A 27,305-nucleotide genomic window follows, 5' to 3' on the forward strand; every position below is an offset into this window, starting at 1 on the left:
GAGGGGAGAGATGGCAGGAAACACTCAACTTTCTCTCCAAATAAGACACCCTATGCTGTTTTAACCTTTTGAAACCTGTGCATATTCATTTTCCTTTAAAAACCCAGGGGAAAAAGGCAAATTAGCAAAAAAATACTGTAATTTTTTTTTTTTTTAAAAATGACCAAAAATTATTATAAAATGTGCAAAAGAAAGATATCATAAAATTATGTTAAAATTATTCACATTTTAATTGTAGGGTCCCCTGACCTCTGACCTCCAGCTGTGTGAATGAAAATGGGTTCTCTGGGCAGCCACGGCTCTCCCCTTTGCAGACACGCCCACCTTCTGCTAATCCCATGCAGTTTGGGCCCCAAAGCCTGCAGTCCACATGTGTTCTTGTGGCCTGTTGTAAAATGGTGTGTGTGTGCAGACTGGGGCCTAAACAGTCTTGGAGCTGCATCAGTTGGCTTTGACTGGAAAGCTGAGACTCTTGTGGATTCAATGAGCCACATTTGATTCCTGTGTGATGATGTGGGCCCCCATAGCAGCCATTTCACTGCAGCCAGAGCATTTTTTCAAACTTGATGTCACTGTATAAAATGACCCATTATGGCTTCTTCAGTAATCATAGCTACATAAAACTTTACATCCACAATCTAGAGAAGAATTCAAAAAACTCAAAAATTCAAAAAAATCACAATAAACTGTAATGCTGAATTGCACCACTACATATCGAATCAAATAATTTCATATATAAATTTAACTGTCAAGATTACTACCATAAAATAACCCCTAAAAACAGAAAGTATTCAGAGACTAAAACCTTTCAAAGTAATCACCACACAGTGGCGCTCTGGCCCCATATTCAACCTGCAGGGTGATACAGTGGCAGTGGAAACCAGGGGACTAGAAAGATTGTTGCAAGTGAAACCAAAACAAACAAACAAACAAACAAAACAAACAAACAAAAAAAAAATGATGTTGTTGTGCATCATTCAAATGAAATGTTCAGCTTTGTGTTGCTACTCAAATCAGTACAATGCCAGTGAAGCTCTTGTTCTTGTGACAGGGAGGGAGTAAACGCACCAAACTTGGTGGATGTATTACACTTGCACAGAGCAGCAGCAACCAAAGAGAAACAGAATCACCAAAACATAATAAATCATAAAAATCATAAACTACCATGCAGTACAAGTTTTAAAGCTGTAAGCTCCAGCTTCCAGGCAAGCTGATGGCTGGGTTGGTGCAGGGCCATGCCAGGTTCAGATCTGGTCTGTGACCTTTGCTGCATATCCCCCCTGTCTGTGTAATCCCCCCTGTCTCTGTCCAGTAAAGAAGAAACATGAAATGAGCACCTCTTGAATGATCTTCTGCAGCTCCTTGTTCTCCCTCTCCAGCTGCCTGGATTTCTCCTCGTCGTTGTTGTTGGTGGACGAGCCGGTCTTCATGGTCTCCTGAGCGTCTGACTGCCACTCCCCCCGCATGATCAGACGCCGCATCTGCACATCACAAACACACACCTCTGTCTTATTAGACCTGTCAGGAGCTTCCATCAGCAGTCTACAGCAACCAAGCAGAAATACTTCCTTTCTGTATTAAACAATGTTTTGGGGCTGATTTGTAGTTTACTTGAGCATTTATCGCTCTTTTTTTATTTTCACTCCTATCGCGCTACATTTTGAAAATAATGTGCATATTTTTATTCCACTGAAATTTCCCTGACTACCTTGATTATTTATTACAAAATAGACAAAAATAATAAATGCATATAGCTTTGAGGATTGCTTTCATGTTGGATGATTTAAATATTACAACAGCGCCCCCTCGTGGCAGCACAACACCCAGCACCCAGCATAAGCAACCAGATTTTTAGCTTGTATCAGTTTCCTTTTCCTTTGTTGATCTTCATTTTCCTAATGTTTCCTAATGGCCTAATGTACAATTTATTCACTTTTATTTCTACAGAGGCTTTCAATACATTTCAATACGTATCTGGGAAAAAAAGGCTTTTTTATGAAGCACAATTTATTGTATTTTTGAATAGTTAAGTAATACCAGAACGCTGCTGCTGTGACACATCAATTTCCTTCTTTCTTTTAAAAAAATAAATAAATCTACAAATTTACAAATCTTTATGGATTAATAAAGTATCTTGACTTGACTTGACTTGACTTGATACTTTAGTACTTTCACTTAAGTAGTGTAATAATGGGTGACTTTCATTTTTACTTGAGTAGTTTTGAAACAATGCATCTTCCTTTTACTTAAGTACGAATTGTGATTACTTTTTATACCACTGGCCTCCATTTACACTTGTTTTAAATAAAAGTGAAATGCTAATTTTAACCTAAACTCTAACGACAGACACTAATCCCAATTTCCCTTTGGAGATCAGTACAGTATTTCTGATTCTGATTCTAATCCCAAACTAACTTTATCCTTTACTGTAACTTAAAAGCAAGCCCTTCTCCTGCTTGAGCAGACTTGATTTGAGCAGGTATTGATGCTGACACATCAAGGCAGAGCCAATCTAGCTAGTCATTATATTACATCAGCCTGGACCATGTAGATCCCTGATGAAAGGCAATTCATTTTGACTGACACTTAAATTGCCAGCCTAATCTGCAATCTGAGAGGATAAGAGAAGGACAGTCGCTCGCCCTCACCTTGGGGACAAAGAGAACCACCAGGGTGATGTAGACGGAGAAGACGATGGCCAGGGAGGCGAAGGCGAAGGAGGCGTCCTGCTGGGAGGACAGGATCATGGTGACTGGAGCTGTGATCATACACAACACCTGAGACAGAGAGAAGAGACACACAACCCCAGTTAGAATCCCAGTGGAAAAACTGCCATTGAAAGAGGCACAGAAAAAAACATGGCAGGTCATGATATTTTTGATAAACAGTCATTAGTAATGCATAGTAAATTAGTAAAGCATATAAAGACTAAGCAGGCAAAGACAGTCATTTTACAAACATATTAGCTACAACAGTCTAATCCATTCAGAAAATCACTTGCCTTTACTGTAATCTAGTCTTTAAAGGAGCATACCAGTCATTTTGAATGTTTGGCGCATTTAATACAATTGACCTGCATCGCACATAACAACACCCCATTTGGAAATCATGTGGGAGGCATGCTGACACTTTGTGCCATTTATTACAAGACAGCTTGTTGGTGAAAGAGCTTGATAAGTTCAATTAAACCCCAAAAATGCCTTCAGTGCACAATGTTGCTCTACCTTGAGTGTTTTTAAATTGAATTTGTTTACGACATTGACAGTGGCACCCATACATTTAAGTTATCATCCCTTTTCTCGTGTTATTAGCTAGCTAGTTAATAACTCTCTCGCTCTGGCACACTTTCATTTTGTCAGCAACATTTGTCCCGCTCTACAACGGAGCTGACTGGCCCGCTCAGCTTTTCAACTGAGAACCTGCAGCTGAACTGGGCAAGACCACACCTACTGACTCACTTGACATTTTTTAAAGTGAGATTCACGAGTTTGAAGCCAGGCTGAGGAAAATACTTGTTCTTATCCAATACAAGCAGAACATACAGAGATAGGAAAGCTACTAACGGGGAAAACCTGAGACTGGCAACCAAACAGCGATGCATGGGCATTCTGACTGAGAGCTGGAGGCAAATATTACATGTACTCATGTTACTGTAATTGAGTCACGTTTTGCGTACTTTTTGGAGTATTTTTAAGTCAGTAATTTGACTTTGACTTAAATACAGGGTGACACAAAAAAACGGGAACTTTTTAACAATCCAATAAAACCAAGAGTGATGGAAGAAAAACATTTTATTCATAGTAATTGAAACCTTAAAGCATGCCATTTAAGAAACAATGATGGAATATTCATTTTTTAAAAAATTGTGCTGCCACTTGCTCATGTCTGCCAATACGCACTTCAAAGATTCCCGTTTTTTGGGGTCACCCTGTACATTTTTGCGTGAATATTGTACTTCACTACATTTTACATCATATCCATTACAGAGAACAAATGATTAACGACAGTTTGTGGAACCTTTCACAATAATAGATCAGTCAACGCAGATGAGAAGAGGAACCTGCCTCTACTTTATTGGTCCTGCTTTTTATCATTTCTGAATTTCACAATAAAAACTGCAATGAAGACCATTTAGACTCAACTAGCAAAAAAATGTGGAATAAGTGTGGGAAAAGGCAGCACTATCAGTGAGTTGGCCTGACCCTGACAACCCCTGGCAGTTTTACACACAAAAACATCCAGTTAAAACCATGTTCTCTCATCCTTTTGTGAGCGCATAGAAAAGATCACACCCATCAAAGGTTGGTTTTTTTTTTCACGGTTTCTGTTCATTTATTTTTGTGAGTCATCCCTTAATGTGTATGCTAGTGAACTCTCCTGGCATCACAGGTTGTGTTCCTGTCATGCCAGTATAAAGCATATTTAAATTGTTCTGAATTAACTAAGAGAATGAAATTGAGAGAAAGTCGGCAGGGACAGAAGAGAAAGGAATAATGTGGTGAGATGACTGAGGGAGAGGAAGATGGATTGGGGGGGGAGTGTTGAGATTATAGGAGGGGTGAGGGACAGAGATAAATGAAAAATGAGAGAAGTGGTGGATGGGGGTTTGAAATCAATACATATTGATCAAAAGTCAGTCATTTCTCTCCGAAAGCTGCAAAATCCCATCCAGACGGGCAAATGGAAAGAGCGGGCTGACATCAAAAGCAGCGATGTTTTCTCTGTTGTGTCATTACTTCCACAGACAGGCCACAGCCCAGAGGACAGTGACGCCACAAACACAATCCTGGCTTACACTCAATCACAACTCTTCCAATTCATTTCACCTGCCGCACTGGAACAAACAGCATTACTGTGCACTCGCTGTTCCTGGGCTGGATCTGCTCCCACAGTTACCACATAATTAACTTTATCAGGTAATCTACAGGTTTCACACAGCCAGATTGGAGACCTTTTATTATTACAGGGCACTGGATTTAAGACCAAATCATAATTATTACAATGAAGAAACAAAAAGATATGTGTAATTGAAAAAAGTTCATGAATATTTTGAGACTATTAATAAGCAGAATGAGAGAAAGGACACCAGGAAATGAATTAGCTGTATTGATCCTGTTCAGCATTAATTTAAGAGTGGACACACTATTGATGAAACTGCACAATTCATGACATTTGTTTTATTTGACCTACTGTCCATCTCTGCTTTGACTAATACCACTCCCCACTGTCAGCCTTAAAGCAAAGCTGAGCTCTGCTGGAGTGTTGGGTATACCTGGGTGTGATATGAGTCCACATGGAGGTGAACTATCCTCATTAGTTCCTCTGTGCTCCCCTGGACTGTTAATCCACAATACTGTACTTCTATCTCACCATTCATGTCCACAGAAAACCAGCTCCCAAAACAACACGTTTAGTACAGAAACCAACACCAACGGGCAACAAGTCCCAGTAGCAATTTGTTTTTTTCTGTGAAATTATAATGATTTGTGAAAATACTAGCAGGTCATTTCTCCTTGGTCCAATGTTACTATGCAGAAGTTTCCGTCAGACACAACCTGCCGGATCTACTTTCCAATTCAAATAGGAAAACAGCAAGAAAAGACCTGATTAGTATCCTCAAAAAATGGGCACCAGGACTAGTTGTTCTTTGTTGGTTTAATACAACCCAACACTCTACCAAAGTCCAATTTTGCTTTCAAATTACTTAACATTTAACTTTAGAGCTGCTACTGCTTTTCATTTCCTTAGTTTTGAGATAATGCTAATGATCTATTATCACTCTATTGACTGTGAACTTTGTAAAGATCAATAAATATAAAGGTTAGTTTATTACTAAACACAGTATATGCAAAAATGTTAGCATGGAGCCTACAAGGACACTCTTTTTGGTTATTTTCCTTTTTCAATTGGAAAGTAGATCTGGCAGGCAGCGTCTTACAGGAAACCTAAGCACAGTAACCTTGCGCCACGAAGACACAACCTGATAGTACTTTCACTATGAATTACCAAAAAAAAAAAAAAAAAAAAAAAGGGTACCAGGACTTATTGTTGTTTCTTATATACTGGCATATTTTGCTTTGTTTGTGTTTATTTACAGGGCAAAAATATTATTTTGGAAGATATTTCTCTGCATTTTTGTGGATTAGCAGCCCAGGTGAGAATAGAGCAACTAATGACAGTATTTCACCACCATGTGGCTTTGTAATATGTCCAGGTGATGATACAACCCAACAGAGATTAATTTTGCATCAAGATAGAGCTTGATTAATTGAAAATAAGCCTACATAAAATGATAATAAAATAATTTTCAGGCCTTAAATACATTAAGACTTCTAAAGAACTTGCAGACATCCTGAATCCATTTCAGGGTATGCAACTAACCAATTTTAGACTCTTTTTTTCTGAAGTAAGATGTCTGCCACCTTTTGTCCCATTCACTTACTTTATCACATAAATAGGTGTTAGGGCATTATGACATTAGCAGATGGCAGTGCTGGGATCTGTCTCATTTGTTTTACAGGGAGAGGAGCATCCGGGGTGCCACCATTCATCAAAAGCAGGCAAAGAGGAAGAAGAGAGGAAAAGAGTACACATAAACGCATGCATTTTTTTTTTCCTGGTACCAATTTGCAATTCTCCCACTCGGCTTAAGCTTAAATTGGGTTCAGTGAATAATGGATAATCCTCAGAGATGAATTAAAATACAACGATGGAAATGAGAAACACAAAATCCGCCATACTGAAGACGCTGCTGATTAAAGTACCTCTGTGGTGTGTGCCTCTCTGGACTGGCTGGATATTAAGAGATTGGTTATTTCAAACCAGCACCAGATGCCACACTTGTCTTTGGAATCGTCATGCTAAGTGGAGAACTTTGTGGTTTGTAGAGTGAAATTTGGTTGAGGTGAGAGGGCTTTTTCTCGTTAACCTCTTTTATCCAGCTATTGGTTTCCATTCATTTCACTATGATATGAAAATGAACTTTCAGAGACTTCAAACTTTGTTCACACCAGTATTCCATCACTGTAATAAAGTTGTCCACATTGTCCACTGATTGCTGTTGTGTTTTGATGACTTCAAATTGGGCAGAGTGATATGGCCTCTCTGCCGGAAAATAGTCCCCTTTATGCGGCCAATTATCAGTTCTGGGGTTTAAGAATGTTGATGACTTTGTTAGCCACAGAAGCAGAACTGTTATTATTATTATATATAGATTTAGCTACTTCTAACCAAAAGGATGCAGTCAAGAAATTAATTATTGTCAAATCAATTAACTATTATAAAACTATTGTCAGTGTGCAAAATGTAACAAAATTAGGAGTGCTACTCCTGAGCAAAACAAACCACCACAGCAATACATGTTCTAAAATAAGAAGTAAAGTAAAAAAAAAAAAAACCCAAAACAAAACAAAGCAAAATGCAATGTCATTTTGCCCTAGAACAGATGCACTTATTGCACCAGAATACCTGTAATTTTTGCACTGGTATGAATGTAATCATGCACTAGAGCATAATTTCTTTACATTATTAGCGAAAGGTATGCATCTTTTCATTAATGCTAAACAGTAAAATAATGGGACAGGACAGGAGAAGACATAATTAATGGAGCACTATTGTGCGGGACTGAATGGTAAAAATGTTTGTGGATGCAAGCAGGAGTGGACACACACATTACGGGAGCACATGGGAGTGTGATACACACATTGTGGAAGTGGAGTCAGGCGGAGGCAGGAGTGGGATTAAAAAAACAGTCCTGTGCAGAGGTCTGCTGTGATGTCTTAGAAGACCTGAAAGGAGGATGTCCAATGGAATTCAAACTGGGCCACAAAGCCTTAAAAGACAGTGTCACAGTCACACTTTGTCTCCTCTGGACCTTTAGACTCTGCAGAGTGGAAAACTGAAGGGCACTTTCATGTATCTGTAAGGAATCCTGACATGCGACTTTATTCCTGCTGATGAGGAGGGATGGCAAAGAGCTGTTGTTTTGGGTCTTTATTTTTGTTCTGCTCCTGCTGCAGAGTCCCATGGGCTTGTCATTTAGGACACATGGCATGCTGCAGAGCCCACCGGCCACCTCCTTGCTCATTAAGGTTCAGAAATTGGGCTGGAGGTGAGTGATGCCGCTAAGACAGCAGAGCTTCCTCAGCAGAGCATGAAATGAAGGCAGAAAGGGCATGGAAACACAACATGCCTGCTGAGAGAGGCCGCAGTTGTGAGCGATTGGAAGTGAAAGACTGCAGTCTAACACACAGCCTAGAGAGAGGCACGCTACTAACAAACACATTAGCCTCAGCTGCCAAGAGCTACAGCAACAAACGCACACGAACCCACACACAGACACACAGATTCACACACACTTCCCATATGTTGATTACATCTGGGCAGCATGCCCAGGTAAATTAACAGCTGCCCATGTACATTTTTTGTTTTATGATTTATGTTGGGGGTTACGTTGTTAACTTCTCCTTTATACTCTGCTTGTGTGAACAAAGCATTGAACCAACAACTTTCTGATGAACTTCAGTCAGTGTATTGTGGGCATGCAACAGCTTGTTTTAGGGCAGGGATTTTCACATGTTTACATGTTCTAGACCCCCAAACGACTTTTAGTAAGCCAAAGTCATCTGGGGGTCTCTCTGCTCTGTGCTTCAAAGTGTGTTAACAGAGACAGAAAGGAACGGAAACTGTTCACTCATGGGCTACACCGGTCATTACTAGCGAAAAAAAATGCAACTGGGTTGTACTTATTTCTTCTGCTACCAACAGAAAAACATGAGACTTATTTGTTTGAGCAGCATATTTGGAACCTGTCTGATAGCAGATATGTTGTGACGTGTTTAACTCAGTCATTCTGTAGATCTTTTTTGAGAAAACATTTTAACATCTTTTGGGGGCGATTTGGGCATGTAGACCTATGGTTTTTAAAGGGATATGTTACCCGAAATCCATAATTTGGTAAAATGGTCTCTGTAATTCCATTTAAAAGGCTCACATTCTTCATGCTGTGTGATCCAAGTTTCCGGTATGTATGCTCAGTCATATGCTCAGTGCTTCCCAAACACACTGATTTTCACCCAAATCTTACTGCAAAGACCAATAATAATAATAATAAATTTTATCTGTAATGCACTTTACATAAAAAACAAATCCAAATTGAGGAGGTTGGCAGTGCCACGGGTGCGTGAGGAAGTCTGAGGAGTGAGGAGTTCTTTAAGATAGCGTGGAGCATGTCCATGAATGCACTGATGTGTGAGGAGGGAGACCTTGTATTGAATTCTGAGTTCAACAGGCAGCCAGTGGAGTGATCTGAGGGTGGGTGTGATATGGTCATGCTTGCGTGCCCTCATCAGGATCCTAGCAGCACTGTTCTGGATGTATTGAAGCCTCTGGATGCTTTTACTAGGGATCCCAATGAGGAGTGCATTACAGTAGTCCAGCCTGGAGGAGACAAAGGTGTGGACGAGCTTTTCAGCATCTGCCAGGTTGAGTGATGGACAGAGTTTTGCAATGTTCCTGAGGTAGTAAAAGGAAGTCTTGCACAGGTGTTTGACGTGGGTCTCGAATGTAAGGTGGGGGTCCATTTTAACATTGAAGTTGGTGACTGAAGTAGACGGGGATGTTTTCATCGGAGGAAGAGATGCTGGTGAGGCTGGATGATCTGACCTGGTGTGGGGTGCCAAAAAGGATGGCTTCAGTCTTGGAACTGTTAAGCTGTAAGAACTTTAGCTTCATCCACGCCTTTATCTCCTCCTGGCAGGTAGTGAGTGAGGCAGATGGCAGGAGTGCAGAGGGGGTGGGATCTGTCCACAGGTAGAGTTGTGTGTCATCAGCATAACAACGGAATGATATGCCGTACCTGCTGATAACACAGCCGAGAGGGAGCATATAAAGAGCGAAGAGGGTAGGACCCAGCGCCAAACCTTGAGAGACACCACAGGTGACATAGAGAACTTGTGATTTTGCCTCTCCCAATGCAATGTACTCAGTTCACCCAGTGAGGCAGGATCTAAACCACTTGTGAACGGTGTCAATGAGGCCGATATTGGAATGCAGGTGGTGAATAATTTGTGACCCTGACCAGAGCCGTTTCAGTGCTGTGGCCTGGATGGAAACCGGACTGAAATTTTTCATACAGATTATTTTGCTTGAGATGGTCCTGAAGTTGTGCAGCAACTTCAGGACCATGCTGCTCCAGTGCCTTGGAGACCACTTCTGCAAAAGTACCTTGGAGACCACTTCTGCAAAAGCCTCTCATGTGCGGTCATGAAGTTTGCATGCATTGGGGGGACATGCTTGGGCATGTACAATCCAATTATACAGCATGATATTTATCTCACTCCTACCCTGTTCCAAAACATGCCAGGTGCATATTCTCTTGAAAATACACTGTGCACAAGACACATGAAAATAGCGTCTTAAATGCTGTCTAAGACTTACAGTTTGTTAGTGATCGCATTTCACCTAATATGATACACAGCATGGTCTTGGTCAGACACACAGAAACTGAACTGGGGTAGAAAGGGCTCCCAGTCAAATCAACACAACAGGATGGTCAGAGCAGCGGCCAGGCTTATGTGTATTGGTGCCTTTGCAAAGAACTGTGGTCTTCATATGTACACCTTAACAATAGTACTGCACACAGTCCTATGCCTGAATTAATAGCCTACACCTCTTACTAACGCTGTATAACTGCTGGTTGTTGTATTAATATCCTACAACAGAACAGACATAGGATTATTATAAAGAAAAAATTTGTCCTGATGGATCAGGTTAATTTCATTTGAGCAACAGATTTCCTGAGCATTTTTATGGGCTATGCAAACTTCAATCCACATGATAAAAATTAATCCATGGACCACCAAAGTAACGTTTGACTGTTTAATTAAATCAACTTAAAATTACTCTGGCACGGTTGGAGGGGGTGTGCTCCAGTATGGTACGGGTGCTCATGCATGAGCACATGCACGACGTATATCATGCCGTCCTCCTGCTTCCGCAAAATTGTTTAATGCGTGCAGCACAATTAACTGCGAATTGCAGCATTGCACAGTCAATAATCAACTGATAATAATAATCAACCAGATCCGGCAGACCTGACCGGGTGGCCAGGCACTCCATGCGGTGCTGGCCGGCACCAAGCAGGCACCACTCCCCCAAAATTTCACAATGTTTCCAGCCAGGGGAGCTCATCTCACTACCAGGGGAGCTGTGCTCCCCTTAGCTCCCCCTTATTTCGCACCCTGCCAACATGTACCAAATTTCAACTCTTCCAAAAACCACTACCGCTGTTATAATATTTTGGCCGGCTGGTGGCCCTAGAGGGAAGGTCATAGGGTCATCAAAATTGACTATCATCATCTAGTCATCAGTACAGTCAACATGAATGTTGTAACCAAATGTCATAACAATGTGGAATTAGTTTTTGAGACATTGGTGTACAAGATTAAAAAATTCTGCTGGCTGGTGGAGGAACATAGCAGATCATAGGGTCACCAAAATTGCAGATTTCACAAAATTCACGGTGATTCACCAAATCGATTTACAGATATGCTCTGGACATAACTGCTGACTGACCAACCCCCTAGACAGACTGACATGGTGATATACAGTATAAGCACCTACTCCCGAAAATATTTTAAAAATTTATGCAGAATATTAAAAGTAAGTCTGCCTAGAGTTTACAAACTCCAAGAGGCATTTAATTGCATTTTCCTGGACTGCAGCATCAGCAGGCTAAGACTTAGCTTAGTTCCCCTGCCAAGGTGACCCGCAAATCTGTGGGCAACACACACAACACACACACAAACACACACAGCACACACAGGAGAGACTCACAGCAACATTGTAGATGGCCATGCCCACAGCACGGTGGTCGTTGATCTTCTCTGTAGAGATGGATTTGGTCTCGTAGGCCAGGAAGATGCCGAGCAGCAGCAGTAAGCCTTTATAACCATACACCACACCTAGGGAGGACGGACAGAGGAATCAGTCTTTTACTGCAGAACTCAATTTCTGACACTTTGAAACCTGAGCCAAATTCACTTGAGCATGAGACAAAAAGGTGATGAGCAAATTGGCAAGAAATGACGCAAAAATTAGTTACAAGAAAATGCCCAGAAAATTAGCAAAAAAACATATATTTTAAAAAGAGAAAATGACCTGACACAATAAGATAAAAAAAAAAAAAGGATCCAAAAATTATCCAAAATATTCCTGAAAAATTACTAAACAATGATCACAAAATTAGATGGAAAACTAATTAATTAAGAATTAATAAGATTTGGCAAAAAATTATAGGCTAGGTAATAAAATAAATAAAAATAATAAAATGCTGTATTCATAGTTTTATAATTGCATATTTAAAATTAATTGATAAGAAAATTACAACAAAATTACCAAAAAATTTAATTACAAAATCCCCATCGACAAAATAAAACTAAAAATAAATACAAAGCATTTTGTTCAGTGGGTGAAATAAGAGCTTTGACAGTCTAAGCCTGCCCATGAGCTGCCCGGTCTGTGATGGTTAAAGGTTTTAATGGGTTTAAAGTTTTAACAGTGCTTGTTACATAAGCTTTTACTTAACAGGACAGAAAAAGACAAATAAAAGCGACTCCTGGAGAAATGAGGATGGATGACATAATATTCCCCTCACCCAACCAAGTGTTCATTTTCTCGGAGCTGCAGTGCTCCAGTAAAGGCTGGATCAGCACATCCAGGTCTCCTTTAGGGGCTTCTCTGGTGAACTTCTGCACACGAACAAACACACAGAGGAGGACATTTCTTAATACCAACATATTACAGCTGCACAAGCAAACATACAGGGCAAAAACAATTTCATTTCTGCCAAGCTGTATTGCTGGGATGAAGCTCTTGTCATCATTCAACTGATGTTATTTATTTTTTGAAATCCTCTGCGATTACCAGAGAGGAAGTTTACTGTACAAATGGATCAACATTTTGATTTGCAAAATGTTAAAATCTCCTGCTCTGCTCAGTGATCTCTCTCTGCCCTCATTTTCCATTGTTACGATTGTTGTGATTATAATTAGGATTTCAAAACCTTATTGTTGGGACCCTAATGTTTTTGTGCTGCTTTATTTTTATTGTTTTTTGTGTGCAAGTGCTGCCCAAGAAATATGACCCCAATTGGCCTGATGGGGGCGCTATAATTAAAGATGAAAAATGTTTGAACTTTAAAAATTTGTAACTCCTACACTGCAAGTGTGATTTTCACAAAACATGGTACGCATATCCTCACTCTACAAATTTGCCTCATAAGGTCCACCATATTGTATTGTCCGCCTTTTTGAATTTTTTGAAAAACACATGATGTCATGTTTACCTGTGTGAACCAATAGGACAAGTAGTTGCTGCACTGGTAGTGACTAATAAGGATCCAAATAAATAAACAAATAAATTAATTAATTTGCTTTAAAATGTAAATAAATTACTTTAAATTGGTCTGGCATTTATTCTTAAAAAGATACTTCTATTAATAGGACTAAAACTAGTTAGAAGTAAGTATATACTTTTGTTGAAAATATATAAAACAAACTTTTCAGAAGTAAAATACACAAACCTATATTGCTCTGATGAAAAGCCTTTTAACAATTTTAACGCACTTCAAATTTGAGCAATTGTTTAAAATGTTCAAAATTTAATGCTCCTCTTTTTCCTAAAATAAAAATACAGAATTTTAAACAACTTTCACACCTTTTTTTTAAGCTATATGAATTCATGAATGTTGTGTCAAGACAAAGGGTTTTTCAAGTCCAGCATGGGCATTTAATCGTATAGATTTAAAGATGTTTGGAATATAATTAAAAATACCACTTTGTTGTGCTAAACTGCCCTTGTTTCAATAATTGAATAGTTTTAAAATGTTATTTAAATTTCATTTGTTTGTTTCTGTAAACAATGTAATTTTTTCATATACTATAGGGTTTTTTTTTTTTTTTGGACTTCTTTGAGTTTTCAAAACCACATATTGCCCCTTTAAAGCAATAAGAACTGACATTTTCTAAGCTATTATAGTAGCAGGCAAGAATTGCTGACTAACTGAAATTGCATTTTTGTATTGTGTATTGTGTGTGTGGTTCTGTTCTCAGGTCTGTCTTTGAAAAGATTGCAATCACAATAGCATACCTGATTAAATGATGGATAAATAAATGAAACCAAGGTGAAGGAATCATACCTCCACTGTGATGTGTAAAGGATCCACAATCTGCCAGATCATAAGCGACAGGATATCGATGCCAAGCAAAACACCAACAGTGGTGTAGAGTTTCCATGGCTCCAGGTGCTGCTGGGAGACAGGAGGGGTGGTCACTGCAGTGCATGGTGAAGGATCAGGAAAAGGCTCAAATCCTCTCTTTCTGACTGTGTGAGGGGAGGGATTTATGAAGCCATAAACAGACTAGCCTAAGCTTGACGAGAAAACAATGATCCATCACTAACTGAGGCCAATTCTATCTGCCCTCAAAGCACTGAGCCATGACAGCAAAAGAGACAAAGCAGCCATGCTGCAGTGCGTGCGGCACTCTGTGACTCACTCAGTAAATAAAGGTGTTCTGTTATGTATTCTGGAGAATCTTCCCTTGGGCTGGTTCCCACATACTTGAGCACATTTTTGATGAGAACTGGAGGACATTATGGCCTATGATCCCAGCACCTGCACATATCTTGTGTCTGGAAAGAACTGGGTAAAAAAGCTTTAAAGTACGCTGTTCCCTCCTCTTGGAATCCACGACGGGGTGACTTCAAAGTGACACAATTTATAGCTGATGGTCAGTTTGTCTCAGTTTTAAAGGACTTGGAATTTAACACAATTGGTTATATGTTCTGACAGTCTCAGGTCTAAAATTAGGATGTATTTTAAATCAGCTGTTGTTATGCTGTAAGCAGACAGCTTTGCAAACTCATTGTTGTCCTCTTTTTTTAGTCCTGTCTAGATAGTAACCCTAGATTTGCAAAAATCTCACAAATCTAGGGTCGAACTCTAGCGAGTGTGGTGAGGGTTATGGTTAACATTAGGTTAAGCTTCCAGTGTGTGAGAGGTTCACAAATATAGGGTTACCTTGTCTGTAACTTTGCTGCAATAATAATAATAATAATAATAATAACAGCTTTATATAATGCCTTTCCAAACTGCTTCATAGAATGATAAACAACAAAATACTCCATAAAATGACATGGGATAAAATCAAGTTAAAAGAAGTTAACAGAACAAATCAAGTAGTTAAAATAGATAAAAATTTAAACAAAAATTCTTCATTACAATATTTTAACTTCACACCGCTGCTCAACATCAGGTTGTTTTCCACTCTCTATCCACTTCATTCATTTTGGAGCAGTACACACCTGCTGCTCTTGTTCTTATGACAGGGAAGGAGGTAATGGTCCAAACTTGGTGGACATATTGCACTGACATGGAGCAGCAAAAACCACTATATGCATAAGAAACAGAACTATCAATGCTGCAGCTGGAGCTTGAGTAGCTTAAAAGCAATCAATAAAATCTTACAATCAAATGTACTCTTGTTTTATTCCTTCTAGGCTAGGTCTCTCTTACAAAAGGAATTTTAATCTCAAAGGTTAAATAAAGGTTAAATGATAAAAAACTAAAAAGAGACAGAACATTTTTTGATGATGTCGCATTATCCCTGAAGATCAAAGCTTTGTGGTTATCCCGCTGTAGTAAACACGCAGAAAGACATAAAGGCGGCAGTGGGAACTATTGCTCCTCTTCAACTAGACAATGATTTCCACAGTTCATCAAGACAATTACAGTTAGATACAGTAGCTATCCTTATCCTGTGTCTAATCCACTCAGCATCTCAATACCCAGTGAATGTGTGCAACTTGGCAAGCGTGGACGCTTGCGCACAACAAAATACAATTTACAGTTATCTTCTTTAAATAGGGCACATTTGTCCCACTTCTTTCCACTGCATCTCAGCCATTCCAAGTACCATCATCCTATTATAAAGCTTCTCATAAGAATTTATCTCATGTTGGCCGTAAAATCCACAGTTCACTGCTGGGAAGGAATTACAGTAGCAGATGCAGTCAAAGCACAACACATGATGACAGAGGTGTCAAACAGTGTTTCCTCTCGCTGGAACATCTCCATTCTTAATGGTGAAGCAACATTTCTTCTGCCTTCAGAGAGAAGGGCTACGGCAGCAGCAGTCTCAGCATGGGCATTAACTGAGTCAAAGTGAACTCAATCAGTTTTGACATGGCCCTTGATAATATAATCCCCCTGATAGTTTCTCCAACTAAGGATATTCATAAATATTCAGTGATGGGCTGCATCTCCCTGTATTCACCACTGCCTCACAGCTGTGAGTGTCTGTTTTAAAAGGACCATCCCAGTGATTTTGATTGTTTGGCTTGTTTACTACATTGCCCCTACATTTTCCACTGCAACAAACCATTATGCAAATCATGCAGGGGTACTAAAGATTTCACAACATATAATCAAAATCCCTCCATTTCCAAATTTGAATTTTTGGCTGAAACACTCGCCTTATAATGTTCTGCCTCTGCAGATAACAAAGTTGAGGCCACTCATTTAAGCCACACACTTTTTTCCCTCACCACTTTATTACGGTGAGGCAATACTGGTATGAAGAAAGTTTGAAGTCTCTGAAAGTTCATTTTCATATCATAGTGGAATGAATGCAACTAATGGCTGAGAAAATGTTTATAGGAGCAATAGGGAAGGTAACTGGGCAGATGTCCCACCTACACAGAAAAGGAGTCAATTCATCATCTTCTCTACACAGTTGTGTGGCTCTTGTCAGTGAAGTATTCTGATATATGCACTTTAGCTATTTTCTACAATTGAGTACACCATCGAGTTCTATACTATCAAAATGTGGAAAAACAGATGAGCAAATTTAATACATAATTTATGGCTACTTTGATTAAAAACTCTCAAACTCTCAATATCATCATATTCTCAATGGAAAAATGACATTGGAGTTCTAAATAAGACTGCTTGTTTTGGGAAAAGATTAGCAGAAACGTGAAGAATATGCATTTTGTAGATGCACTAAACACGAAAAATCACTGGGTTAGGCCTTGTAAGTTGTATAGTTATTTGAGTAACTGTACGGCTTAAAGGTACTTACAACTTAGCTACTGTATCTTTATTGTTACATAAATATTAACTATAATTACTTTTTACACCACTGCTCCCAGTAGGCTTTCTCCATCTAAGGATATTCATAAATATTGATGGGCTGTTGCCCGTGTTTGCCGCTTCCTCACAGCTGGAGTATCCGCTTTAAGATGTGACAGTAAGACATGTCCTTCTACATGCATAGGGAAGGCAGCGTGGGGGTGGAGGACAGGGATTCCAACCGGGGAAGGTTCTTCACCACTGGGACCAATTGGAGGGGTTCACTGGTCGGACTGAGCGACAAATAGATGCTACACAATGCTCAAGGGCAAGCAGCGGGCCAGCTATCTCTCTGTGGACCGACTATAGATGTAAGGGAGAGACAGTAAGCGTAAAATGATAACAGTCCTTTGGGGAATACATCATCTAAGGCCATATAGAGTGCCCTTGAAGGGGATGATGATTAAGTAAAGCCTAACCCTCCCAGGGCTCAGCAGAGGAGCTCGGGCTAGACTTAATTGTACACTCCGAGAAGGCAAATCCACTGCTTCAAATCCACATTCTTCTTCACATTTACCTTCCTCTTATCCTTCTTCTCATCCTTCTTGGTGAAGACGGTGTGGACCCACCAGATCTTTGTGAACATGCTGCCGTAAGCAAGGCTGAAGCCGAGACCTAGCAGCCACAGGCGAAACTAGAGGAGAGGAAAGAAATGAAAGGCTTCATTATTCAACAGATTAATATATCAAACAAATTAATCAAATCACCTCCCCGGTCACTTTCCGTCATTAAGTCTCATTTGAGTTTAATAGCTTTACAGAAATGACCTTGAAAATGAGCAAGACCTACTATGAGCTCATTTTTTCCCCCTCACTCAATCCCCTGTAATGCCCTGGTGATATGGCTGCCTTTACTGTAGCAGGAGAAAAATCCACAGTCTGACAATGTGAGAACAGGTGAAACCTGCAATAAAAGTTAAATTTAACCCTTTGAAGCCCAAACAGTTTCATCTGATCTCTTTCAAAAACATGAGGGAAAAAGGTGATTAGCAAATCAGGAAAAATTACCTGAACATTAGGGAAAAATAGCAAAAAGGGAAACACTACCAGTAAATTATCAAAAAAATATTTCTAAAAGTGTCCGTCAAAGTATATTCTAAATGATTTACATGTCCTATCAATGATGCTGGATCGGCGTGAGATTTGTTGTGCGAGTCTGCATTCTGATGCTTTACACAAGCATTGCCAAAAAAAAGTTTTAAAAAATCATAATAATACTATACTTATCATAAATAGATATTTAAAGTTAGATGAGACGAGACGAGATAAAAATAGATCATAGATAATAACAACTATGATGACATGTATATTTGATTTTGGTTGAGCAGACAAGACAAGTATTAGTAGACTGTGAGACATTCAAAAATCCTCCTTCTTGTGCGTCTCTCAAAAATATAACCTGCCCCACAACGGAGAAAGATGGTGGTGGAGGAAGTACGCTGTCAGGAGGAGGCTGCGAGGTGGGCCAAGGCGGTGTCCCTTGGCAAACAGGGACAGTGGGCACGATGGGAATGTGTGGAGAGGAGGAAGTTCAGATGGAAGGACGTATGGGCAATGGAAGCAAGGTGCCTCAGCTTTTTGATCAGAGCTACCTATGATGTCCTTCCGACACCAACCAATCTCCAGCAGTGGGTTGGTGAAGACCCAGGGTGTGCCCTTTGTGCCATGCCAGCTTCCCTCAGGCACATTCTCACGGGGTGCAAAACCAGCCTCGCCCAAGGGCTGTACACTTGGCATCACAACCAAGTGTTAAAGAGCAGCTCCACACCATCGGAGACAGGCCAGCTGTGCTTAGCTCACAACTGGAAACTACTGGCGGCCGTTGGACGGCAGCTTGTGTTCCCTCTACAGATTGCCATCACCTGTTTAAGACCTGACTTAGCGCTCTGGTCCCCTTCTTTAAAGAAGGGGGCACTATGCCAAACTAGCTGCTCAAGCTCAACATCGTGGCTGGAACACAGAAATGTGCCCAGTGGAGGTCGGGTGCAGAGGTTTTGTGGCAACATGTACCAACAAACTCTTGAGGGACCTGGGATTCAGGGGCCAGAGCCAGCGCTCAGCCATCAAGGCTGCATCGGAGGCAGCAGAAAGAAGCAGCCAATGGCTCTGGCTGAAAAGGAAGGATTCCTGCTGGGCTCCAAAAGGACAAGCCTAAAAGGCAATTTTTCTTGTTAATTGAGATGGGATTGGGATGCAAGCTCAGGTTTGATCACCCTGTAGCTGGCCACCTTTGCTGAGGGTGTATAGTGTTTTTAAAGGCCGAAACACCCCATGATCTAAAGGAACACTACTGAAGATGCATCCCAAATTTCCAAAACAATCCTAGTTCATGTTTACCATTCACCAATGAACTTTGCATGTGCTCGCACAAAAGATGTTAACATCTCGCCCCATGTTTTGAAATCTTGCAACGTGTCATACTGTCATTGGCTGAAGTTCAGTGAAGATTCCTGTCATTGGTTGAATTGGCTGAATGAGTGTAGTGCCACCGACCCTGATCTCCAGCCACAGCCACACAGCTAGAGTTCACTCTGTCCCCAGTGCCGCCATTCAAACAACACAGTGGGTCATTAGATGCATGTAGTTGAGACTGAAGTACATCTAAAATCATCTGTGTGTGCTTGATGAAAAGTTACTGTGTTGATTTCATTTTAAAAATCACAAAAATGCATTTGACTGAAATGAGACTAAACCCTTTATTTTGGTGACTAAAACTAATAAGGCATTTTAGTCAAAAGACTAAATCAAAATCAGCTGCCTGAATTAACACTGGTACATTGAAACATTGAATGCAGGAGTCATTACAGCACTGGGAACAACCATTTTTAAAGACAGCTCAGTTAACGTCTTGTTTCCAATCCCATTATGAAGACAAAATGAACTACTCCATCAACAACTCCATCTCTGCTGTTGCTGCTGAAGTTGTGTCTCACACAGAAATGACATTGGTATAGCCGCCAGCTTCAGCATGCCTATTAGCAGTGCCAATACAAACAGAAAAAGCCCTTGAAGGTATGTAGGTCTCGGGGGGGCTCCCCAGTGAGTAGTTCTTCTCAGGGAGTCCCAACAACTATTTGGATGGAAAGCACCTCATGTCCACATTCATCAGACCTCACTAAAGCTCCACTGACCATGAAAGTGACAATGACAAGAGAGCGCTAGCAGCCTTCTTCAAAATTTTAAAACTCAGAGCAGCCGATGTGCTGCCTAAACACATGACATACACTCCAAAAACAAGGATCACCCTGTTTCACTGATCAATGTAAGAGCAATAAAAGCTTAAATATGTTTTTTCCACTTCTCAAAATATTTGGTGGGTATCAGGGAAAATACCAAGTGGAAAATGGGTCCTGGCATGAAGAAGCCATACCTAACCTGCACAGCTGCTGGAAAGCAGACAAGTACACGTAGTATAATGAATCATTTATTACAGTTTGGAGGCCTGAACCATATAATTTTAATTTAAGAAAAAAATGTTTTAAAGCTAAATATTTTGGTGCTAATACTTCTCAATTGAACAAATGTCCAACTAATAATGCATTTTATTAATTTGCTCATATGAATGATAAATGTCATTCCAGAAAAAAAAGAAAAAAAGTAGGCTATTTCAAGCAGTAAATGTAACCTAGCCATGGAGGATAAGCAAAATCTGGGGCTCGGGTTGGATTCAGACACACACACACACAAACACACACACACAAATAGAATGCCTGTCAGGTTCAGGTCAGATTCAGTTGGTATGCTCTTATCTTGGGTTGGATTTGGACAAAAATTTGCATTCCAATCTGCACTCTAATGTGGGTCCTAGTGTGAAAAAGTTTGGGAAGTCATATGTAACCTCCACAGCTGACACGGACATGCTCAGCAATAACAAGCAGCAAAGGAAAGGAAGCAAAGGACAAAGCAAAGGAAGCAAATGAAGAGCAAAAGAACACAGCAGCTGCAGTGAAGACACTGGGTCTCATCTCAATTTGAGAGCAATTTGAGCAGATGGTTCACTCGGTAAGTGTCTTTTCCCAAAGTAAATGACACAGTATTCACCATGAATTTCAGGGATGTCAGGCTGAATAGCTCTAGTTTTACCTGAAGCTATTTTCCTGGACATTTTACAGGAGGTAATAGGGTTTAGTTTTTCCTGGTGCCGATGTGTACAGTCTATTAATATCACTAACATGGCAGATTCAGGTAGTACTAAAATTACAGACATGAAGCAGCTACGATTATATTAACCTGTAAAGTTAATCCTGTCCAGCCTGTAAAGTTAATCCTGTCCAAATCAGGCTAAAGGTGAACTGCATAAACAATACTCTACAAAGTAGGGCTGGACAAAATCAAATCTCACAATATCTTTGACTGACTTGACTTTTACCTTAATATCGTTATTGAGACAAATGTTGTAGGAGTGATTGTATTTACACACAAGACGTTTTTGACAAATGGTCATGAATAACGATGACAACCAAGCCACTGGAACTATTAAGCTCATAAAATTGCATCCCTTTACTTTGACGCAGTCTTTAAAACCAAGAAAAGACAACACGTATGTCATATCACAATATTACAATATCCAAAATCCAAGATGGTACCTCATCTCATGTCACAAAATTGATATAATATCGAAACAATCTCCATGTTTCTGAAACATCATGTTGTATTTGGAAAAACAACAAAGGGAAATGTGACAAACTACTGTGTAACACTAATCAGAGATTCAGAAGTCTGAGATAAAAAAAAAAAAAAAAAAAAAATTGAGATGCTCTTCCACTGAGTCTCCACATTTCTGCATTGCTACTGGCATCTCTATAGGCGCTGGCATCTCTATAGGCGCTGGCTCTAGTCTTGAAGTGGCTGCACACACAGCAGCTGCACAGGCCTGATCTCCACTGTGCTACACATGGATGAGAGTGGGATTTGGAGGAATCCATTATTAGTGGGTGTGGTAGAGGCTGGCATCATCATGACCAGTCAAATCCACTGCTGTTCCCTCCCTTTAAAGGAGCATACCAGTGATTTTGAATGTTTGGCCCACTGACTGCAATTTACCCACATTTTACATTACAGCAAACCAATTTGCAAGCCGTATGGGGGTACTAAAGATATCATAATCAAAATTCCTTGATTTCCAAACATGATTTTTAAAATATTTTTAAAAAATCATACTCCAAAATAAGTATGATTAATAAACCATAGAACTGATAATTATCTGTGTAAAGCAAACATTTCCCAGGGGACTACTTTCTTGCGGCGGAAGCATTTCACTCCACCCAATTTCAAGTAATCAAAACACAACAGTGCTGCTGCTTTTAGGAAAACTAATGTGAAGGATGTCATAACAGTGATGGAATACTGGTGTGAAGAAAGTCTCTGAAAGTTCATTTTCATATCGTAGTGGAATGAATGGAAACCGATGGCTGGAGAAAAGGGAGGAAAAATGATATCGGAGCTCTAAAAAAAAAAAAAAACTTTAAATATGGCTCACTTTGGGAAAAGATTAGCAGAAATGTGAAGTTTATACATATTGTAGATATTCTAAACATGTAAACTGACTGATGTGGTCCTTTTAATGCAGGGTGCTTGACACCACCAGTCCAGAGCCACAAACACATTCTGCCAGGAGGAAACTAGGATGTGCAGAATCACCAAGAACAAATATATAACACCTTAAACAACATTAGCTTGGGAGGATCTGAGCTATGTGGTTTCTATGTTGCTCTGGTCCTAAGAGAACTGTTGTCCAATGTAGTAAATAGGTCAGTGGTTTTGGCAAGGAGCCAAACAGGTTGGCAGAGAAGCACAGGGACAGTTTGGTGACGGGAGGGGAGCATCTATCAGTCCCTGACATCTACAGATGCAGCCGCCTCCACAGTCCCCACTTCATGCATCATGGTGCACACACACAGCTGTATCTTGTGTCTTATTTTTCCTACTTGAGGCCTTTATGTTTACCTCCTTGAAACCTATGCAAATGCACTTGATTTCTTTCGCAAACCTACAAGAAAATCATCAGACAACCAGCAAAAAATTACCTGAAAATTAGCAAAAAAATACAAGAAAACTTTTACATTATTGAATTTAAATGTCAGGTCAGTGATGCTGGGTTTACCCTATTGCGAGAAATTAGTAAAAAACATACAATTAACAGAAAATGACATGAAAATGATTGAAAAATTTGCAAAATAATAAATACTTGAGAATTTACAAAAAAATCAGACAACTAGAACACCTACAAAAAGACCAGAAAATTAGTAAAAAATTATATGAAAATTTGTTAAAAAGAAAATAAAGAGAGAGAAAGAAAAAAACTAATTTCTACACATATATATTTAAGATTAAATTACAAGAAATGTACAAAAAAGAGAAAAAAAAAAAAACTAAAAATAGCAACTACAAAGAAAGAAAGTGATTTTAAGGGGGTGAGTTGACACCTTCCATATCAAAGCCTGACTGTGGGCTCCTGGGTTCTATAGGACAATCCTTTAAAACCTGCGCAAATTCATTTGATTACTTTCAAAGACATGGGAAAAAAGTCATGAGCAAACTAACAAAAAATGACCCAAATATTAGCATGAAATTAGTAAAAACAAAAATGTACAGGAAAATGACCAGAAAATGACAAAAAAAAAAAAAAAAAATTCCCAAAAAACTTTTAAATGAAATTTTAAACCATTATCCCCCGCCCATGGGATAATCGGTTTAAAAACTGCCTTACATGGGGATGACTGAATTAAAACAAGTGCATGTAAGCCAAAATGACATCACCCTACAACACCTCTAGCCTGCACCACGATACCCAACAGGTGCACACAAGAAGAAAAAAATCATCATCATCATGACAACAGAGCCCATGATCGGCTCTATTTTCTCTATTTTCAGAGCATGAGGGTAAAGTACAGTTGTACGCATTTTTATCTCTTAGGAAAATGTTCACAAATTTTTTGAGAGCTGGACTTTTGAATTACAGTTTTCGAGTGTGTGAATTTGCATTAAAAAATGCCTGTGTGAACATGTGGAAAACTTTGACCAAACACAATTCAAATGTTTGAATGTTTGGAAATTCAAACAGCTGGGTTAGAATGTTCCATCTGCAAGACCAATTTTGAAGCCGCGTCTGCTAATTTGTTAGCGAGTACAACAAATATGCAGACAGAATGAGAAAGAGCTTGTCTGAACGTGTGAGGGCAGCCTCCTTTGTGGCTGCACAGCCGCTCATGATAAGGTGAAACAAGCACACACACAAACTCAATTACATTTGTGAGAATGCCATGAGTGCCAGCCTTGACCCTTTTCTGACACGGCATTCGATTAACTAATGGAGATGGACGGATTAGCAATTTATCTGACTCTCCAATCGGGCCGTAGCTCTGTGATATTTTTTAGGAAAGCTGCTGTCAGTGACTGGCAACCTGCCCCCCCCCCCCACCCCCCTCCTGCCCCCACCCCCCAACCATTAATAAGAAAAAGTGCATGTGGAGAATGGAGGGGGAGATGGGCTGTTATCAGCACCAGAGAGTTTAAGGCAAACATGAAAAAGGTCAAACTGACACAGCTTTAAAAAAAAATCTGTTAAAGATCAAAAGAACAAGCCTACTGTATCTGTGGATATTCACCACAATCATCAGATCATGGTTTGCATTAAATATGCTGTCAGGTACAAATGCATTTGAACTTCATCACTGCTTACTATTCCACTCCCCATCTGATCAGGTAATGGCCTTCGACCTGGTCTCCTCCTGTGATCTGAACCAACGCTGCTGTCAAATCTGGCTCCAACGCCAGTTTGTATCCATTCCTGATGCTCATTCTTTTCACGTAATTTGAGCACAGAAAAATCAAACTGAATTGAAAGCAAAAGCACTTTAGAACTGTGGTCCTCTCTGAAATAAATGACATGAACAAATCACATGACCACACCTCTGAGATCCCAGTTCCATATGCAATCATAAAGAGAGCTAATAAAAGAGGTAAACTACATCGTGGTCCTTTTTAACAAAATTCAAATTACATCAGTCCATACACCAACATACTCCCCAACTAAAAGAGATTCATCTGTTTTAAAAGGAATGAAATATTTACCTACAGCTTCAACTCTGGTCCATATTTTGATATAATGTTCAAGAAATTATTGTTGTTGTTGTTAAAATTGTGTTTCTCTTTGCACTTGGGAATGATCCTTCCCTGCACCATGTCCCACCAAAACTTCCTGTTTCAACAGCAAATAGATGAAGTGAAGAGTGAGAGTCCATCTCATGGGGTCTTCAGTTTGTCTTTGACCGGTGCAAACAACATCAGCAGATCATTGTTTAGTCTGCTGGGCCTGTTGGAACACAACTGAACGTCATGATCATGACTTATTCTGTCTGTCAAGTTACTTTGGAGAGTTTTGCAAGACATGTTATACACTAGCAAAAAGTAGCATTAGCTCAGTACAGTGTGTGAGTAGTGCTGGTGGAGCATCTGAAACCAGATCTGATGAATAGACAGGCAGCAGTGTTTTCTCCAGCCCACAGGTCTGTGCCTGCACACACACTCACTGGAACCCAGGGTGAGAGCTGTAGAAGCAGCTTGGCTCCTAGTTGTTGGTTTTGTTAACCTGTGTTTTCTTGCTGGAAGTGTGATCTTATGTTGTGAGTGCAGTGGAGTTTTGGCAGGAATGTGCCCTCCTCCGTGTCTCATAGTGTGTAGCAGCACTGGCTCTTTTGGTGACAGAAAGCACAGAAAGCTGGTTACAGGAATTTAAGCACCATCAGTACCAGCTGACACAGAGGGATCTTTTGTTCTGCACGCCTATGCAAGCACATGTCCCATGTGCATGGCGGTGGCCTCTACGGCAAACGTGCAGGACCAAATTTGTTACAGGCACCAATAAGCAGAGCCAAAAGTCTCTTAACAGTGTTCTGGTTCTTCAAAAATTGGAACTGGTTCCAACTCAGACCTGGCTCTTGACATTCATCCCCAGACATGAACACTGAAAGTTCAGAAGACGTTAGAGTGAAGCTGTCATAAAAACTTTTGAACAGACATGAAAGATGTTGAAAGGGTGTTTTGTTTTTTTGTTTTTTTTTAAATAAACTTATTTGTGTTTCTTTTCTTTGTCTTTGTGTTTGGAGCCTCTGTTGATGTAAGACCATACCTGGCAGACAACAGGGAACTGCTTCCTGTGGACATGAAGGCCATCGATGCCCAGAGGGAAGACAGCAGCCAGCGCCATCATGCAGCCCACTGCTGTCATGTTGTTAAGGTAGGGCTGGGAGTTCTGGATGTACCTGGAACAAAAGATCACACACACACACACACACACACACACACACACACACACACACAAACATTTTTGTATTACTACTACTGATGACCTACATTGACTACAGTCATTCTCTAATCCTCCAATCTAATCCTGATTCTAATATTGATTCCTATTCCAAAACTCACATCTACCCTTACCTTCACCTAAACCTAATCCTAATCCCAAATTAGCCCTTTAAAGGACCATACCAGAGATTTTGAATGTTAGCCACATTTTACATTGCAACAAACCATATAGCAAAATTTATGCAGGTACTAAAGATTTCATAATATGTGATAAAAATCCTTTGATTTTCGAATTGGAGTTTTTGGTTGAAACAGCCACTTTACTTCTGTTTCTGTGGCTAACAGTCACAGAAAGTCATCACCATTCAAACAGTGGAACTGATGATTCTCAGTGCAAAGCAAATGTTTCCCTGAGGACTATTTCCCACGGTGGGACCGTTTCACTCTTCCAAAATTCAAGTCATCAAAACACAACAGACTCTGGAAGTTCATTTTCATATTGTAGTGGAATGAATGGAACCCAGTGACCGGATAAAATGGAGGAAAAATGATATCTGAGTTCTAAAAATACAACTGCTTGCTTTGGGAAAAGATTAGCACAAATGCAAAGGTTATGCATTTTGCAGATTTTGCTCTAAACCTGGAAAAGCAGTGCTGTGGTCCTTTGAACAGGTGTGATGGGGAAATTTCACCATTTTGGAATATTTGCCTTGTCTTTAAGGACTAAGGAGGAAACTAGGTCCACACACACACACACACACACACACTCACCAAAATGGAAAGCAAAAATGGTTTTAAAAGTCCAAGCT

General features: G+C 39.9%; 1 protein-coding gene across 1 annotated transcript in view; it reads right to left on the bottom strand.

The window, feature by feature from the left end:
* The window catches only part of gabbr1b (gamma-aminobutyric acid (GABA) B receptor, 1b), a 131,064-nt gene that overhangs the window by 5,453 nt on the left and 98,306 nt on the right, over positions 1 to 27,305 (bottom strand). Inside the window, exons 18-24 of the mRNA XM_030062990.1 lie at positions 26,321 to 26,453; positions 17,709 to 17,825; positions 14,198 to 14,308; positions 12,656 to 12,749; positions 11,836 to 11,963; positions 2,649 to 2,777; positions 1,338 to 1,481 (exon numbers count right to left, since the gene is read on the bottom strand). Of these exons, the coding sequence (XP_029918850.1) occupies positions 1,338 to 1,481; positions 2,649 to 2,777; positions 11,836 to 11,963; positions 12,656 to 12,749; positions 14,198 to 14,308; positions 17,709 to 17,825; positions 26,321 to 26,453 (856 nt within the window). The remainder of the gene's footprint in view (positions 1 to 1,337; positions 1,482 to 2,648; positions 2,778 to 11,835; positions 11,964 to 12,655; positions 12,750 to 14,197; positions 14,309 to 17,708; positions 17,826 to 26,320; positions 26,454 to 27,305) is intronic.

This window comes from Myripristis murdjan, chromosome 11, assembly GCF_902150065.1.
Source record: "Myripristis murdjan chromosome 11, fMyrMur1.1, whole genome shotgun sequence".
NCBI lineage: Eukaryota > Metazoa > Chordata > Actinopteri > Holocentriformes > Holocentridae > Myripristis > Myripristis murdjan.